Here is a 16,253-nt window from a genome sequence, read left to right on the forward strand (position 1 = left end):
ATCGAAAACAGAGGCTGATCTCAGGTGCTCCGGAGAACGCAGTTCTTGCTCCACATGTGAAATCAGTCACGATGTTCAACTTAACCTCTTGAAACTCATGGCTTAATACCTTCCTGGAAAGCAGATACCCTCTAGAAAAATAGAAATGTAATCAATGACATATTGTATCAACGTGGAGATATATAACCCACAACTGCTGGAAAGTTGATGCATAGAAATGAAAAGTTCACTTTTGGGGAGCAGAAATCATTTATTTTATAGTAAAGTTTGTTCTCGACCGACCTTCATTTTCAATTTCTAGATGTATGTGAACATGATGACGCAAACTTACATTTGTAACTGTATCTGTTGTTTATTTCATGTTAGATGCGATAAAGGCTTCAACATAGTCACAAAACTTTAATACATCTCAATACAATTATATATTTTAATTTTTATTAGAAGTTACTGTATGAAGTCATCCTCGTATAAATAAAGTAAAATTTCGACAAGAAGAGAGGCATAATTGGTTCTTATGATAATGCCAAATGAGTCCTATTAACGTTATAAATATGTTGTCTATCAAGAAATCGAGCTCAGTGAAAATGTCTGTTTGTTTATAAAGTATGATATGTCCTTTTCAAAATCAGAATACATGTATCTACATTTGTGCTTCTTTTCTATGACACAAAGAAGGACTTATTCTTTTAGTTTGGCATGGGGAATACTTGTGTACGGGTAAAGGTGAGTAATATTATTGTATGAGGTAGTATGCACTCAACAGATATTTGAATGTAATTACTATCAACATCTGATTCAAGCTACCCCTATTTTCACAATATCACCTTTTAAAAAGTGAGAGCAAATCAGCAAAACAAAAAGCGAAACATGATAAGAGAAATAGGTGATATAAAAACTACACACACGTTGCACGAAAATAACACTTTTTAAAAATAAGATGTAGTATGATTGGAACTGAGACAACTCTGTGTCAGAGACCAGATGGCGCCGGTCTAATTGTCCACCCCCTTGTAACAATATCAAAAGACGCAGATGTTTGAAGGCATCCAGGCGTTTGTTAGACAATTATGTATTGTGACATTTATATAGAAAATAAAAAAAGACAAACAAAAGAAAATAGCAATGGGAAGAACTAACAATATGTTTTCTTTGTTAATTGTGTCCATGACGTATAACGTTCATTTAAATCAGTTGTACATGATGGAATTAATGACATCGTTTTTTTAAGTTTTTTTTAGAGCTTATTGATTCACAAGATAGACCAAAAAACTAAATAAATCCAAAAACTTCCTTTACGTGTACTCAAAATTGGCACTAAATGGACAAGTACATCAGAAAATGCCTATACCAAGTCAGGAATATGACAGTTATCTATTTGTTTGATGTATTTGAGCTGTTAATTTTGTCACTTGATGAGGGACTCACATTTTAAATATTCTTCAGAGTTAAGTTTTTTTGTGATTTTACTTTTTACTTTCGTCAGTGTGGTATTAAAACTACTGTGCCAAACTAATTTCCAAACAATACCCTCCCAGAGCACCTTAGATCACCCCCTGGGTTCTTGTTGCTCAATCTTTAGTTTTCTATGTTGTGTTGTGTCTGTCTTTTTCTTTTTTACAATGAACCATGGCCATGATGGCGTTGTCAGTTTATTTTCGACGTACAAGTTTGAATGTTCACTAGTATTATATACCTCTCTTTTTCCGACGTAGTCGGTATAGTTTCGGTTTGTGCCCTTTGAACTTAAGGACGCTTTACTATGGCAACAGAATACGCATGCTCGAAAATCCTTTCTGTGATTGGTTGTGTTTGAAAAAACGTCTCGTTAATTATATCGTGATGGAAAGCAAGTGAAAAACTATAAATATTTGAACTAAATCTTACAAAGATTTATATTTTTATTAAAATAATTGTTTCTCCAATAGCTCTTTGCATCCGTGACAGATGTTTATTCGGGACAATTATATAATTTTTAATGTAAACTTTGTTGTACGAACGTACATGACTTTTAGAACGCACCTATGCATGAGAGCTTTCCGCGGGGTTTTGGTGAATGTAAACAGAAAGATACGAGGACCGAGAATACTGAACACAAACAGGGAAAACGTTATTTAAATGGTATCTTTGTGCTTCTGAAGGTTATCGAAATGATAGTTTTAAAAATATACTCAAATTTAAATACGTCGGATATCTTTTTTAAAGATAGTTCTTGTTATTATTAAATCCCAAGTAGAGATAATGACTGTACTTTTTACGTGATGACCGTACAGGAAGGAAATGTTGTATAACCAGAAATCAAGTCAGAACGTGGGTTTTTCTTGTGTTTCTTAAATTTTCAAAAACATTTTGGTCTTCTATTTGATAAATGAAATAAAAATATGGCATTCAATTTATCAGTGGGAAGTTAATTTAATTATTGCATTGGTTGTAGTTTTAATTCAAGACAAAGGAAAATAACTCGATTTTAACAATGACATCATTCAATTTTTAGAACAGATATTAGATGCCTGCACCTTGCAAAGTTATTTAATTTTCTTGATCGATATCAGTACATTGTGCCTAGAATATCTGAGCATATATTACATCCATAAAGTTCTTGAAATGTTCATGGATAGGATTTATAGAATGTTTTGATCAATGCACTATATTTTGGTATAAAAAAAAGGTAGTGACAAGGCTTGGAACATTAAGATATCAAGTCAGTCCTGTAATGTTTTGATTGCATTTCATGCAATCTTTACCTAAAAAACCACAAAGTTTTGAAAATAGAAACAGAAAAACATGTCAAAAAGATTTTTCATATTGAAGCCTTAATTTAGGGTCTTTAATGATCAAATTAGTTCAAATCTTTTTTAAGAAACTAATTAAATCGACTAAAGGAGGCACTTAACATGCTTAAGTGTTTAAAAATGTCAAACATTTTAAAACAGAGGTACTTAAAATTTTAGGCCAAAATAAGCACTTTACCAGACCTTCTGCTTTCATAAAATCAATTAAAATGTATGTTTCATTCTGCTCACAATGTAAATTTTTCAGTTTTTTTACATCAATTATTTTACTTCTTGAACAAACAAAATGCCAGAGAAGTAGAGATTCTGGGTCTGTTTGACTAAAAACATGTTTGCATCCTTTTTAGTGATTTTGTGTTAGGTAATTTGTGATCAAGTTTTGGAAAGTGTATTGCTTCACAAAAATAATCATTTTTTAAAGCAATTGCTTTTATGCCGTCGCGTATGGCCATCTTTGTGACCCAGATCAGAGACTCCGCCCAGATCAAGCCATAGTATTTTGTTAAACAGGCTCCTGGTCAGTCATTCTTTAACACCTATGTATGTTTTCTAATGCAATACATAGCTTGAAACTTTAAAAAAAAGTTAGTGGGTTTAAGAAGTTTCAGAATATGTTCTTGTAGATGTATTTTTGTATTTAAAGGGTCAACCGTTTGACTATCAAATAACATAGAAGTCCGAGTGAAAAAAAGTACATTTTTATAAATGCGATTCCGTTTTCCGCCGTTCGTACGATGTTTCAACAAAATATGGATTCATTTCAGTTGTTGATTTAGTATGGAAAATTTAACTGAATTATCTCCTAATAAATACGGTTTTTTATGTTTAATTTGTGTTTCTTTAAGAGGTCAGGTGCTCTTGTTCATTCATAAAATTATCGTTCATTCATACATTTATCGTAAAATCAAAATCACTACACAGGTTAATGCGTAGTGTCAAATTATTACCTGTAATCTAAAAATAGACAAACTTTATTTGCGCAAATAATTTAGCGGAACGAAACCCTTGTTGAAAACACATAACAATAAGTTCGTTTTCCTTTTCTGTCAAAACTCCGTAATATTTATCGATCACCTTACTAATGAAATGGACCCGTCCAAACGTAGTAGATGCCAAGTCGGTCCAGATGAAGAGATATTTACAATTTGGACTGATTTTCTAGTTTATTAATTATACATAGATTGAAAAAAAGTACGTCTTTTTAAATATCATGATCAAAACTGGGTTTGCATAACAAATGTCAGATGAAACCATTATCCTCGTCTTTTCAGTGAACAAGTCTACTACGTTTGTTGACACTCGACGGTCCACCGTGTTAGCAATTTTATTTCACATGTTTTCGAAATATTGAAGATCATGTTTCGCAATGTTTCCTGAAAATTGATAAATATCAAAGCAACGTAGAGCTGTTTGTTCTTGTTCGTATAATAAAATTGAGAATGGAAATGGGGAATTTGTCAAAGAGACAACAACCCGACCATAGAAAAACATACAACAGCAGAATTAAGGTCCCCAACAGGTCTTCAATGCAGCGAAAAATTCCCGCACCCGGAGGCGTCCTTCAGCTGGCCCCTATACAATATATATACTAGTTCAGTGATAACGATTTAATGTCATGTTTGTCTGTGATGATCCCCCTTTTCGGGATTGCATGAGAATTGTAGTTATCTCGTACCCACATGCACTTGTTTCTATCCATAGGAAGGTCGACTATCCATATAAAACTATTTATATGGATAATCGACCTTCCTATGGATAGAAACAAGTGCCTGTGCTCGTACCGCATCAGAAGGACACATATCAACTGAGCAATAATGTTTGGAACTTAGTTTTAAAAATGATGACAAAGTAACATTATGAAAATATTTTTATTAAGCTGAAATATACATTTATTCTTTACATGTTTATGTCTTGTAAGATATTTTATTTCTTTCCCGTTTTTTAACATTTGCGTCTGGAAAGTTGAAATGTTTTAACTTAATCATTTGTGTTAATGGTTAAATATAAATTAATAATGAAAATTGTTAAAATTAAATCAATAAAGGAAATTATTGCCAAGGAAGTTACAAACACTACCAGGGGATAATCCATGATGATTTCTTTTTGAGTTATATGTTTCAGCACATGTATATTTGACCCCAACTTTAGCCTGGTAAACGTGTTGTCTCCTTGTGAAATATAAAACATATTAAAAATGACTTTCTGCTAAAGTCTTTTATTTATATAAAGTTAAAACCTTCTTACTTTTAACTAGACAACACTCATGTCAGGTTTAATTCTTGTATATATGTGGATGAAAAATAAAAGTCCCCAAACATTAACATGGCAGCAATTGCTTTTACAGCCTTTAAGGCTTTGATTTCGAAATAAAGTGAGATTTTAACAACATTTTTTTGGTGTTGAATAAATCTTAATCCCATCTTGGTTAGTGTACTACTAATTTTTTTTTCTTCATTTTTAAAAATAAAGTGAGCTTAATGGGACCAAGCTGTTATAACAATTATCTTGCAAACGGAACTAGGGTGCAAACTGTGAGGTGCAAACATGTAGGGTGCGAGCATGTATTGGGTGCGAACGGAACTAATACCAGAAGAGGATAGCAATTCAGCCCTGTTCTTAGTTGCAGGTGTAATAATACAATCAGAAAAGGATTTTAAAGGATATTTTCAACAGCAAGTGGGACAAATAAATGGTGTTACCATATTATATGACAGACAGCCATCTTTTAAACACAATGAGAATTATTGAACCTAGCTGTCAATGAACTGTTTACAAAACTTTAAATATTATGCCCTAAGCACTGAAACATGTAGATTAATGAATGTTCTGCAGCAGTCCCTAAAGTGTTTTTGTTATAAGATTAAACTTGATCCTATGATATTTTTGAAACAAGCAAAACTGATGAATGAAGCTTTTGTAGATGACACACAACATCTGGCATACAAGTTAGAAAGTCTGGTATCTATGATGAGGTTTTTATTCACTGGAATGTTTTACACATGAAATGAGTTTAAACATTTAAAAAAAAAATCTAAATGTTATACAAATTAAAAATCAAACTACATAGTTTTATGTATATTAATTTGAAATAACTGAAAAATACTTTGGTGAAATCTTCCTTTAATTTACTTTTTAAAATTAGTCAATAATGAACACACTTTAAAAATGATATCTCTAGATTCTTTGAGGGAACATGGTATACCATCTGATATAATCTTAAACCTTTTAAGTTCACTAAAGACTCTATCAATTAAATCCACTTGACATGGTTCTGTACTGTTGGTATGAACTTTTTGACATAGTATATCATTATGTGGAAGTAACATCGGACTGTTAGAAGGCAATGATTGACACGGTTGAGCACTTTTAGAAGGCAATGATTGACACGGTTGAGCACTTTTAGAAGGCAATGATTGACGTGGTACAGCTCTATAAAGATGCAATGATTCACGCTGTTCTACACTATCACCACTGTTAACATGCAATATTTGACAGGGATCAGCTTTATAAAGACGCAGTGATTGACCTGGTTCAGCACTTTCAGATTGACACGGTACAGCTCTATACAAATGCAATGATCGACATGGTTCATCACTGTCAGAATGTAATGATTGACACAGTACAGATCTATGAGGATTAAATGATTGACATGGTTCACCGCTAACCAAATGCAATGACTGACACGGTTCACCGTTTACAGAATGCAATGATGGACATGGTTCAGTTCTATCATAATGCAATGATTGACATTCATGATTGATTCCTTTTGATTTAATAAATTGAAGTCCCATATTTTGTATTTTATTCTCAATAGCAACTTCACCTTCAAATACAATTGCATCAAATTTCTTAAGCATTCCTTCTCTAAGACAAGACTCAAGTTTTCCCTTTAATCCACACTTATGGAATATTTCTGTGTCTTTAGTAATATCACATACATTGACAAGCTTTGAACACCACATAACTGACCCACTCAGATCAATAACAACAAATCCTTTATAAGTCGTTGAATTATCTCCCTTTGTGCAGATAGATGAGTAACAGTGATCCCCTGTCGTACTGGTTTCTTTCTTTTTACTAGTACCATTATTTAGCACCGTACTTTCAGACTCTATTTGACTGTTTTCAGGAACTGTCACCAACTTAACTAAAGCTATTAAGTTTGGGATTTTTTGTTCCAAATCTTTTGGAATCCTAGCTAGCAAAGTTTCACGATTAGGCCAGATAAAGTGGTTTTCTAGTCTGTCAGCTGTTATCCCTAAGAAAGTCTTGAAAATATGTCCCACTGAAGTCTCGTTCACTAAGTCGCATGCAAAAGATTCAAATAATTTATTATTCCAAAGCTTGCTTAAAACCATTAAAAAATTTGTTTTCAATGTTAAGTTTCTTTCTTTGTTTTTTCCTTGGAAAATCAAATTATAAATAATCTCAAATCGAGTGAAGCTCAAACCGCAATAGTCCTTGAATGCATCTGGTTGACTTTTAAGCTCGTTATACAAGTACATAACATTGGTTCCAGTTGAACTTATGTCATTCTTAATTGCAGAATCATTGATTTTAGCTAATGCCTTTTTCAAAACTTTGTTCTGGAAATCCTTCTCTTGCATCTGTTTTTCATAACTTTTTATCTTCTCCTTTAATGAATCATTTTTTATTTTCAATCTGTCTTCTTGGTGCTTCTGCATTATATCTGAAATCAACAAATTCATTTTACTTACTGTAAATCATAGTTGCCAATAGACATGATATTTGTGTATACGTATAATACACGCTTTTTCAACGGTTTACACGCCAGGAAATAGCCACATGGCGTGAACACGCTTTTCACCACTTTACACGCAATTACATGCTTTTTCGTTGTTTTGATTTTTGATCGTTAGTGATATCCCAATTTTCTGGGTTTTTCCCCTTAATCGGCAATAAATACCGAAAAAGTTAAAAGTAATTGTTTGGACGCCATATTGTTTTTTTTTTTCTATACAGACGAACACCAAAAGCACTTTAGGTAAGTTGTTTGTGATTAGTTTTTACGATTTTGTGACTTTCTGTTTTTGAGATTCATTTTATAGGGGAAATGTGGAAATGTCCACAGAAAGAGTTCGCTATCTGGGCCTGTATTGTCTTCTGAAGAGCGGATTATGAAGGGGAAAACGATGTGTACATACCAAGATTCAAGATATTTGAATACTATTTTTGGAGTTCGAGTTTAAATGATCGAGTGACAAGTAACGCATTGTGCATCCTATGTTGCAATGATATAAACAATACATGTGAGAGGAGAAATACAATGTAGCTATTTGAATAGGCAAGTAAATTCTTTATTCTAATGGAAATCAAATCATAAAACATTTTTCTTTTTCAGTTTTAAATCTAGTCAAATGATTTCCACAGACCATAGAGGATTGAAATATCACGAAACTGTTGGATCAGTTCTCATAGTACCAGCTTTCTTCTGATGAACTACCCAGTTTTGACCAGGCAATTGCAATTGGTATCAGGATCGTTAGCCCTAATAACATGTTCGCCCTGAGTTCATTCGCCCATATAGGCCGTTCACCCTAATAAAAAAAATATTAATATTCAGAGCATTGAAGTTGAATAAACTAATTCAGATATTTCTATGGTATATATTCTTGAAATTTATGGAAACAGGGAAATATTTAAAAGTTTATGGCTTGTTTAGGATCATTAATTGTTCAATAACAAAATAATTTGGATCACTGATTATTTTGATACTTGTCTTTTGATGAATTATTATTGAAATTATCGTTGTGTTTTGATAAAATATTCAGCTTGAAATTAATAAAAACAATGATGTACGAACTGTAAATCATAAAACGGATTTACAAGTGCATTTATTATTATACTCTGAGAATAGTCATCAATAAAGAGAAAAACATTCATGTATTCCAGTATTCTACTCTGTAAATCAAAGGGAATATGTTCAATTGATTGCGGCAATATAAATATTCTGTCAATTTTTCAACAAACTTTAACATATTTTGTTCAAATACTTAAAATACCGGTAATGCAATTAGACAACAATTAGAAAAAACAAAAATCAGGGCGAATGGACCCTGGGGGAACAGGTATCAGGGCGAACAGGTACTAGGGTGAACGTGAATCAGGGGGAACGGACCCGGACTCATATTGCAATGGGAGCAAAGATTAGAAAGTTGTGGCATTTTTGCTAGATTAATTTACTGTTGTCAAAGGCATATAAAATTTTAAAAGTAAAATGCAAATGTTGCATACTATAAAAGATTAAAGATTATAAAAATTTTAAGTAAGAGATTCAATATCATTAAAAGAAATTACAATTTCAGTTGTCAAAGCGTTTATTTGTTGCAGTAAAAAAAATAAAGCGCAAATTTTGCATACTATCACAGATTACAGATTATTAAAGTTCTAAGTAAGAGATTCGATATCATATAAAGAAATTACTATTTCAGTTGTCTAATAAAATTGAGAATGGAAATGGGTAATGTGTCAAAGAGACAACAACCCAACCATAGAAGAGACAAAAGCAGAAGATCATCAATAGGTCTTCAATGCAGGGAGAAATTCCCACACTCGGATGCGTCCTTCAGCTGGTCCCTCAACAAATATATATACTAGTTCAGTGATAATGAACGCCATACTAAACTCCAAATGTGTATTTGATTCAGTGTTTAGTATTATTATTTACCTATTTCTGTCTTGTTTAACATGTTTAAAGCAGCCACTTTATTCTCCTCCCTTATTTTACCCTGGTTCTGGAAATATTTAAGCTGCTTTTCTGATGTCATCTTTGAAACTTCAAGTGCCAGCATATAATACATATATCTCTCCTGCTGGTTAAGTTCTATCCACTGCAATTAAAGGTATATAGGAATGCAAGAATTGAAATATTTGCCACTAGACATTTTTTACAACCAATCCATCAATCAATTTAAAGAGATGTGGACAAATACAGAAAAACTAAATTTTTAGAATACCTTGATGTGAACAAACATTTCTAGGAATATGATTGGTTAAAAGCGACCGTGTATATTCCATATTAGGTCAGTAGGATTTACGACTTAGGCACTGTTTGATTATTTAAAAGTATTGAAAGTTCTGTTTAATATTGTTATATCAAGGTTGTTGATAAAAGATATGTATCTTTTACATTAGTTTTTTTTGTGCAAACCAATTGAAGAAGGTTCTTAAAATTGAACACTTGCACACTTTAATACAGAAATAAGAAGATGTGTTATGATAGCAGATAAGGTCCCAGTCTTGTATTACAACTCCAGTTTCTGGTACATGTCAAAACATGGAGGGAAAAAAAATAGTCCATTTTTTTCTGAATTTTTTTCTGAACTCAATTTATTCTGTTTGATTATAGGTACAGTCAAACCTCGTTGTGTCGAACTCGGTTGTGTCGAAAACTTGGATGAGTCGAAGTAATTTCTCGGTCCCGGCATAATTCCCATTTGATCAATGCATTTTAACCTCTGATGATTCGAACTCGGATGATTCGAATTCTCGGTTAAGTCGAGGTAATTTTTAAGTCCTGTCGATGTAAAATTGATGTTAATTGACCCCGAGTTCAAAATTTTTAAAAAAATCGAAAGAAATAAAAACTTTAAAAATAAAATTCATAACGGATGTTTTTCTTGTTTAACCTATTCATTTCCATAAGTGATTAAAGCTGTGTAAATTCCATAAGTGATAAAAGCTGTGTAAACATACTTGTTTGTAAAACAGTTAAAATGACATGTTTAGGATGACCGCTAATCAACACCTTTGTTGATCGTCCAAGCGGAACTTGAATGTGTTGAACCTATTTCACTTGGTATAAAAACGAAACGAATTTTAATGACCCAAGCTGAGATTAAATTAACCGTTAGAATAAGAACAATAATTAAAAGGATTAAATCATTTTATTAATTATTATGAGTCGGTCTTTTTAATCTATGAACACTGTTCACGTTCTTTAAAGATTAGTTATGAAAATATTTTCGCGAGTGATTCCATATTTTATAGTGACTGACCTTTGTAAATATTTGTGTATAGATTTTATTTGTGAATGTTGTGTGTTGAATCTTTAAAAATACGGAACATAAATACACAATCATATATTATCATATCGAAAAAAGCACAATGATCAATAAACATGCATCTAGTTTACAGAAATCACATATTGGTATTTCATACATTTCAAATATATGACGTTACAATCGACCTCGGATGAGTCGAAACTCGGATGAGTCGAACACTTTCGTCTGTTCCCTTCGACTTCGACATGAGGTCGACTGTATATGCTGAATTGAACATATATATAGACTTAAAAAAAATCTTGCATCTTTTGGGGTATATCAATCCAGAAAAGTGGAAGGATATCATGTTTACTGGAAGTGATGTGGCCTAGTAAAAACAGCAAACAGAAAGTAAAAAAAAATGTTTTGACTTTTTATTCTTCGTTGCATGACCCATTTTTTTTTCGATTAAATCAGAATTTCACATTAGTACATACATGATATGAATATGAAATTTTTTTTCTATGTAGCATTTTTTAATTTTTAATTTTCAAAGATCAGCTGTTTTGCATGTAAGCCTATGGAGCAGTCAATTACAAGATTACAACCATAAGACAACTTCAGTCTAAAGTCAACAAATATAGATAGTCGGTAAGATAAATTCGTTACATAGTGTGCTAGTGACCTAATATGATATATACAGGGTCAGTTAATTCCATATGGGGGTAGAGCGAAATATACAGGGTCAGTAAATTTCATATGGGGTTAGAGCTTCGCTCTACCCCCATATGGAATTTACTGACCCTGTATATATCATATTAGGGTACTAACACACTATGTAACTAATATTATCTTACAATGTGTCAAGCTGCGGTATTCCAAATTTTTACAAAACACGCAAATATTTACCAAAGATCTGACAAAAACATCAATTTTGAAAAGGATAGAGAAAATCAATATATTGTAATCTTAGTTGAAGTTATAGGTAGATTATGATCAAGTCATATGACCTATAAAATGGTCATTTTACACTGAATGTTGGGTAAAATTATGAATTACCCAATAATTTACCCGTTTTTAAAAAGACATGTTGAAGCAATTGAAACAATATCTTCAGGTTATTGCCTTGGCTCAATAATAAATAATAATGATAAGATATTGACCAGGGTAGCCTTCAATATGATAGCTGCTACCAAACGCTCACCTACATTTTTTTTTACCATAGAAAAAAAGTAATATAAAAAATACCAAACTCAGAGGAAAATCTGAGGAGAGCAAAGTTAGCCTAGGCGCTAAATAGATCTAGAGAGCCCAAAGTTAGCCAAGGCGCTAAATAGATCTAGAGAGCCCCAAGTTTTATTTTATCTAAGGAATCCAAAGTTGTGTTGGAAAGTTTATTAATAATAATGGTATGCTTCATGTAGCTACATAGCATATCTTTCAACATAAGATATATATTTTAGACATACTGTGGATTCATTTATTTTCATGGGTATCAATTTTCGTGGATTTCGGAAAACCAGCATTTTCGTGGATATTTGATTTTGTAGTTTTGTCAATCTCTGCATACAAAGCCTATAGAATATGTGTTTATTCGTTGAACATTTGAATTCATGGTTCACTTGTACTCACGAAAACCACGAAAATTGGGGCCATAAAAAAGAATAGGTTTGTTTGCCCAAACCCTACCTACCCAGAAAAAAGCTGTCTACTCAAATTCTTTTATTGTCCTGATTTAAGAAGTTTTGTTTTAATCGGGTAGGCATGAAGACTAATAAACACCCGATACTTCAATTTCTTTTTTTGAAGAAAAAAAAAAAGAAAATGCCTACCTACCTACTCACTGTCTCAACCTTGGGTAGGGTTTAGGCAAACCAAAATATTTTTAATTGTGGCCTGGTATACCATGAAAAATAATGAATCCACAGTAGCAGGTATATGAGCTGCTACAATATTGAATGTAACCCTGTTCTAGCTGATTATCTCTACAACTGAAACCATAATGAGTGACTCTCAGGCAAACCAGCTCTAAATTATAAGTAATTAATAAATAACTCTTACCTTATTTTCTATAATCTTCTTCAAACCAATGTCGTCACAGTTCGGGTACAAATCCTTAATGTTATTTAATCTGAATCTGTAGAAGACCTCATACCCTGTTGTACTGGTTCCAACTGCAGGTAACTCCTATAAAATGAAAAAAATATGGTGTACATGTTTCCATAATCAAGATAAGCCCTACAAAGTTTTAAGGTAATTCCTTTAGAAAAACAATCAATTTGTTCTGGTTCTTTTTGAGCTAGTGGATTTCAGAACTAACAAGTGAAACTGCGAGCTACTGCTCACTGATGATACCCCCGCCGCAAGTGGATAATATTAATAGTGTAAAAATATGCAAGTGTTCTGTAAACAGGAAGTAGTCGAGTGATGAATCTGAAAACGCATCACACGGTATAGCTGACTTATATAAATCCTGAAACCAAATTTCAGAAATCCTTGTATTGTAGTTCCTGAGAAAAATGTGACGAAAATTTTCAACTTGGCTATCATGTGTAAAATCATACAAGTGTTCGGTAAACAGGAAGTTGTCGAGTGATGAATCTAAAAATGCATCACACGGTATAGCTGACTTATATAAATCCTGAAACCAAATTTCAGAAATCCTTGTATTGTAGTTCCTGAGAAAAATGTGACGAAAATTTTCAACTTGGCTATCATGTGTAAAATCAGACAAGTGTTTGGTAAACAGGAAATTGTCAAGTGATGAATCTGAAAACGCATCACACGGTATGGCTGACATATATAAATGTTGATACCAAATTACAGAAAGGGTGGATGTGTAGTTCCTAAGAAAAATGTGACGAAAGTTTCATGGGACGGACTGACTGACGGACGGACTGATGGACGGACGGACAGACAGAGGTAAAACAGTATACCCCCCCTTTTTTAAAGCGGGGGTATAATTATTGTGCAATTTTCACATTTCTAGATTGGTGTAAGAAATGTATTTCTCCTCAAGTGGATCTGAAGTAAATGATTGATACATTTTTAAGATAAAGAGTTTGCTAGAGGTAAAACGTATACTGTGCTAGAATAAAGGTGAATAAGATCAAGAATTTTATTTTTCTCAAAAAAACAATTTTTTTTCATTTTTCACAAGTAAAACCAAACTTTTAGTTTTCTATCCTGAATGACAAAATCTTTAAAAAAATTTGGTAAAGAATTAATAACAATTTGCATTCTAATGCAATAATAAATCATTACGCATTGGCTCTCGTTGTTTTCTACTGTATTGAAGATAATTTAAATAAAATGGAAACTTAAGTAAGTATGGTCTATAATGATCTAGATAATTGCATTTCTTTTATAATAGACCAAGAGGACAAAGATATCTTTAAAGATTTGATTTCTATTCCTATCAATATTCTGTATGACTTTTTTGCCGATTCCAGCCGTGCCTTTCCTTTGAGGAAAGAACCCGCTCTTTCCAGACGTCCATAGCAATTCCAATGGTGATTCTGTTACGATGTCGTTGAAACAACGCTAAATCATGGGAAACAATAAACAACGTTTACGTTTGTTATTACCTCCCCTGAAACTGTTGAATATGCCCTTAATTATTTCATACCTTTAGCAAAGTGCTGGCATCTCCTTGTTTTTCTGTTCCTACATCATTTAAGACAGTAATCGTTTCTGTTTTATCTTGTGGACAAGAGTCCTACAAATTAAGACATTATCCATCAAATTTTTAAAACTGTTCCTTGTATAAAGCATTCAATAACTACAACTCATCACTGGCAAGTTGATTATCCAATATATAAAGTAATTTTGCTTGATAGTACCTCAGAAAAAAATATCTTCTTGATTGGTCAAACGATTCACAAGGTAAAGGCAATACATTATACAACCCCAATTTATATAGTGGAGGTACAACTGTATGGGTACTTGTGCTGATATTAAAACATAAAATGAAAAAGAAAAAAAAATCTGATTCAGGAATTATAGATGGTAGTTAGGTGATCAACCACTGTTATTTTCAGGAAAAAAACTGCAACAGTAAGGGTTTTGAAAAAATCAAAATTATTTTTTTTTAAAGTCTGAACTTTAAATTGCAATAACTTATTTTGCACATTTGATCCATATTTAGTCCCACTATCACAATAATAATTTCTTAAATTTCTTCTTTCTTTTTAGAACCATAAAAGTAGTTACCGTTACCGTTTTCTGTCTCTTCTCTGGGGATACCATGAAAGAGTCCGAAAGTTTCCTCTTCAGTTCTTCTTTAGACTTCTTCTTGCGTTCAAATTGAGCAACAAGTTCAGGACAATCTATATTATCCTCTGGTTCCCAGGTATTGTCAGAGCTGAAATAAAATCAAGTTATAAGTAATATGTTTACTGTAAATTCAGAAATTATTGCGTGCATTTATTATTGCGATTTTGTCATTTTAGACTTAAATGCGATTTTAATTTTTACGATTTTTTGAAAAATCTTCTTTAATTCATGTAAAATATTTCAAAATGCCAGTTTAAATTATTGCGTTTACAACTCTTACATTTTTCGCAATAATAAAAACCTGGCAATAATTTCTGAATTTACAGTACGTTTTTACTTTAAATTTACATTTTACAATTGTTTATTTCATTAATTCTATTATTCATCATCAGAGTTTGAAGAATTATGGTATACTGTTGAGCCCCTTCTGTTTATATCTCAGCACTTTTCCATACCTCAATTTTGCTAGTGAAATTTAAATTTAAATATAACTATAATTATTTATTATAAATATATAAAAAAGCTAAAGTTCCCTTTTGACTTTAACCCTTAAAAGTTATACAATTTTTTACAATTATGCTTAGATTGATTTCCTCATAACTGTTCTCTATTTGGTATTTAAAAAGAAGTACTTTTTCTGCTTATAAAAATGAATGGTTTGTCATTCCAAAGTTATTAAACTTTAAATGTCAGATTTAAGTAAATTTTTAACATTTATCATAAAAAATTTAAAAATTCCTTAGCTGAGTTACATTCTGTGGAAATTACATGTAATTATACATACTCTGGGTATCCCTCCCATTTCAGTAAATATTCTACTTGGCCATTTTTGATCCTGGAATCAACCACCTTTTCTACAGAGTATTCTTCTTCCTCTTTTTCTTCTTCATGCTCTGATGCTGATGCTTCATCTGTTTCTTCCGTCTTCTGCAAGTAAGAAGAAATAAACTAAATACCTAATTAATACGTCTTACAAAAAAAAGAAGAAATAAAAAGGTCAGTTTATTTTTATTTTTTATGAATATAACTTTAATATTTATTCATTTCTACTTTTTGGTAATTAGTGAAATATAAAAATGTAAAAACAATCTTTATTGAACACAAACTGGATTGTTAAATTACTTAAACAGTTTTTAAGTAACATGAGAGAAATATATATGTTTTTAAAACAGGTGAAAACACAAAT

The 16,253-nt window shown here is 31.9% G+C and overlaps 1 protein-coding gene across 3 annotated transcripts in view; it reads right to left on the minus strand.

Moving 5' to 3' along the window:
* Positions 1-5,748: 5,748 nt before the first annotated feature.
* Positions 5,749-16,253, minus strand: part of LOC143052534 (uncharacterized) — a 69,794-nt gene continuing 59,289 nt past the window's right edge. For 2 of the 3 annotated variants that reach the window (XM_076225588.1, XM_076225586.1), the window contains 6 exons: positions 15,852-15,994; positions 15,005-15,155; positions 14,421-14,510; positions 12,854-12,979; positions 9,478-9,640; positions 5,749-7,479 (listed from right to left, as the gene is read on the minus strand). In XM_076225588.1, coding sequence (XP_076081703.1) covers positions 5,915-7,479; positions 9,478-9,640; positions 12,854-12,979; positions 14,421-14,510; positions 15,005-15,155; positions 15,852-15,994 — 2,238 coding nt within the window. In that variant the 3' untranslated portion in view covers positions 5,749-5,914. The remainder of the gene's footprint in view (positions 7,480-9,477; positions 9,641-12,853; positions 12,980-14,420; positions 14,511-15,004; positions 15,156-15,851; positions 15,995-16,253) is intronic. The other variant, XM_076225587.1, reaches the window with a different exon arrangement.

The sequence above is a fragment of the Mytilus galloprovincialis genome, chromosome 11, assembly GCF_965363235.1.
Source record: "Mytilus galloprovincialis chromosome 11, xbMytGall1.hap1.1, whole genome shotgun sequence".
Taxonomy (NCBI): Eukaryota; Metazoa; Mollusca; class Bivalvia; order Mytilida; family Mytilidae; genus Mytilus; species Mytilus galloprovincialis.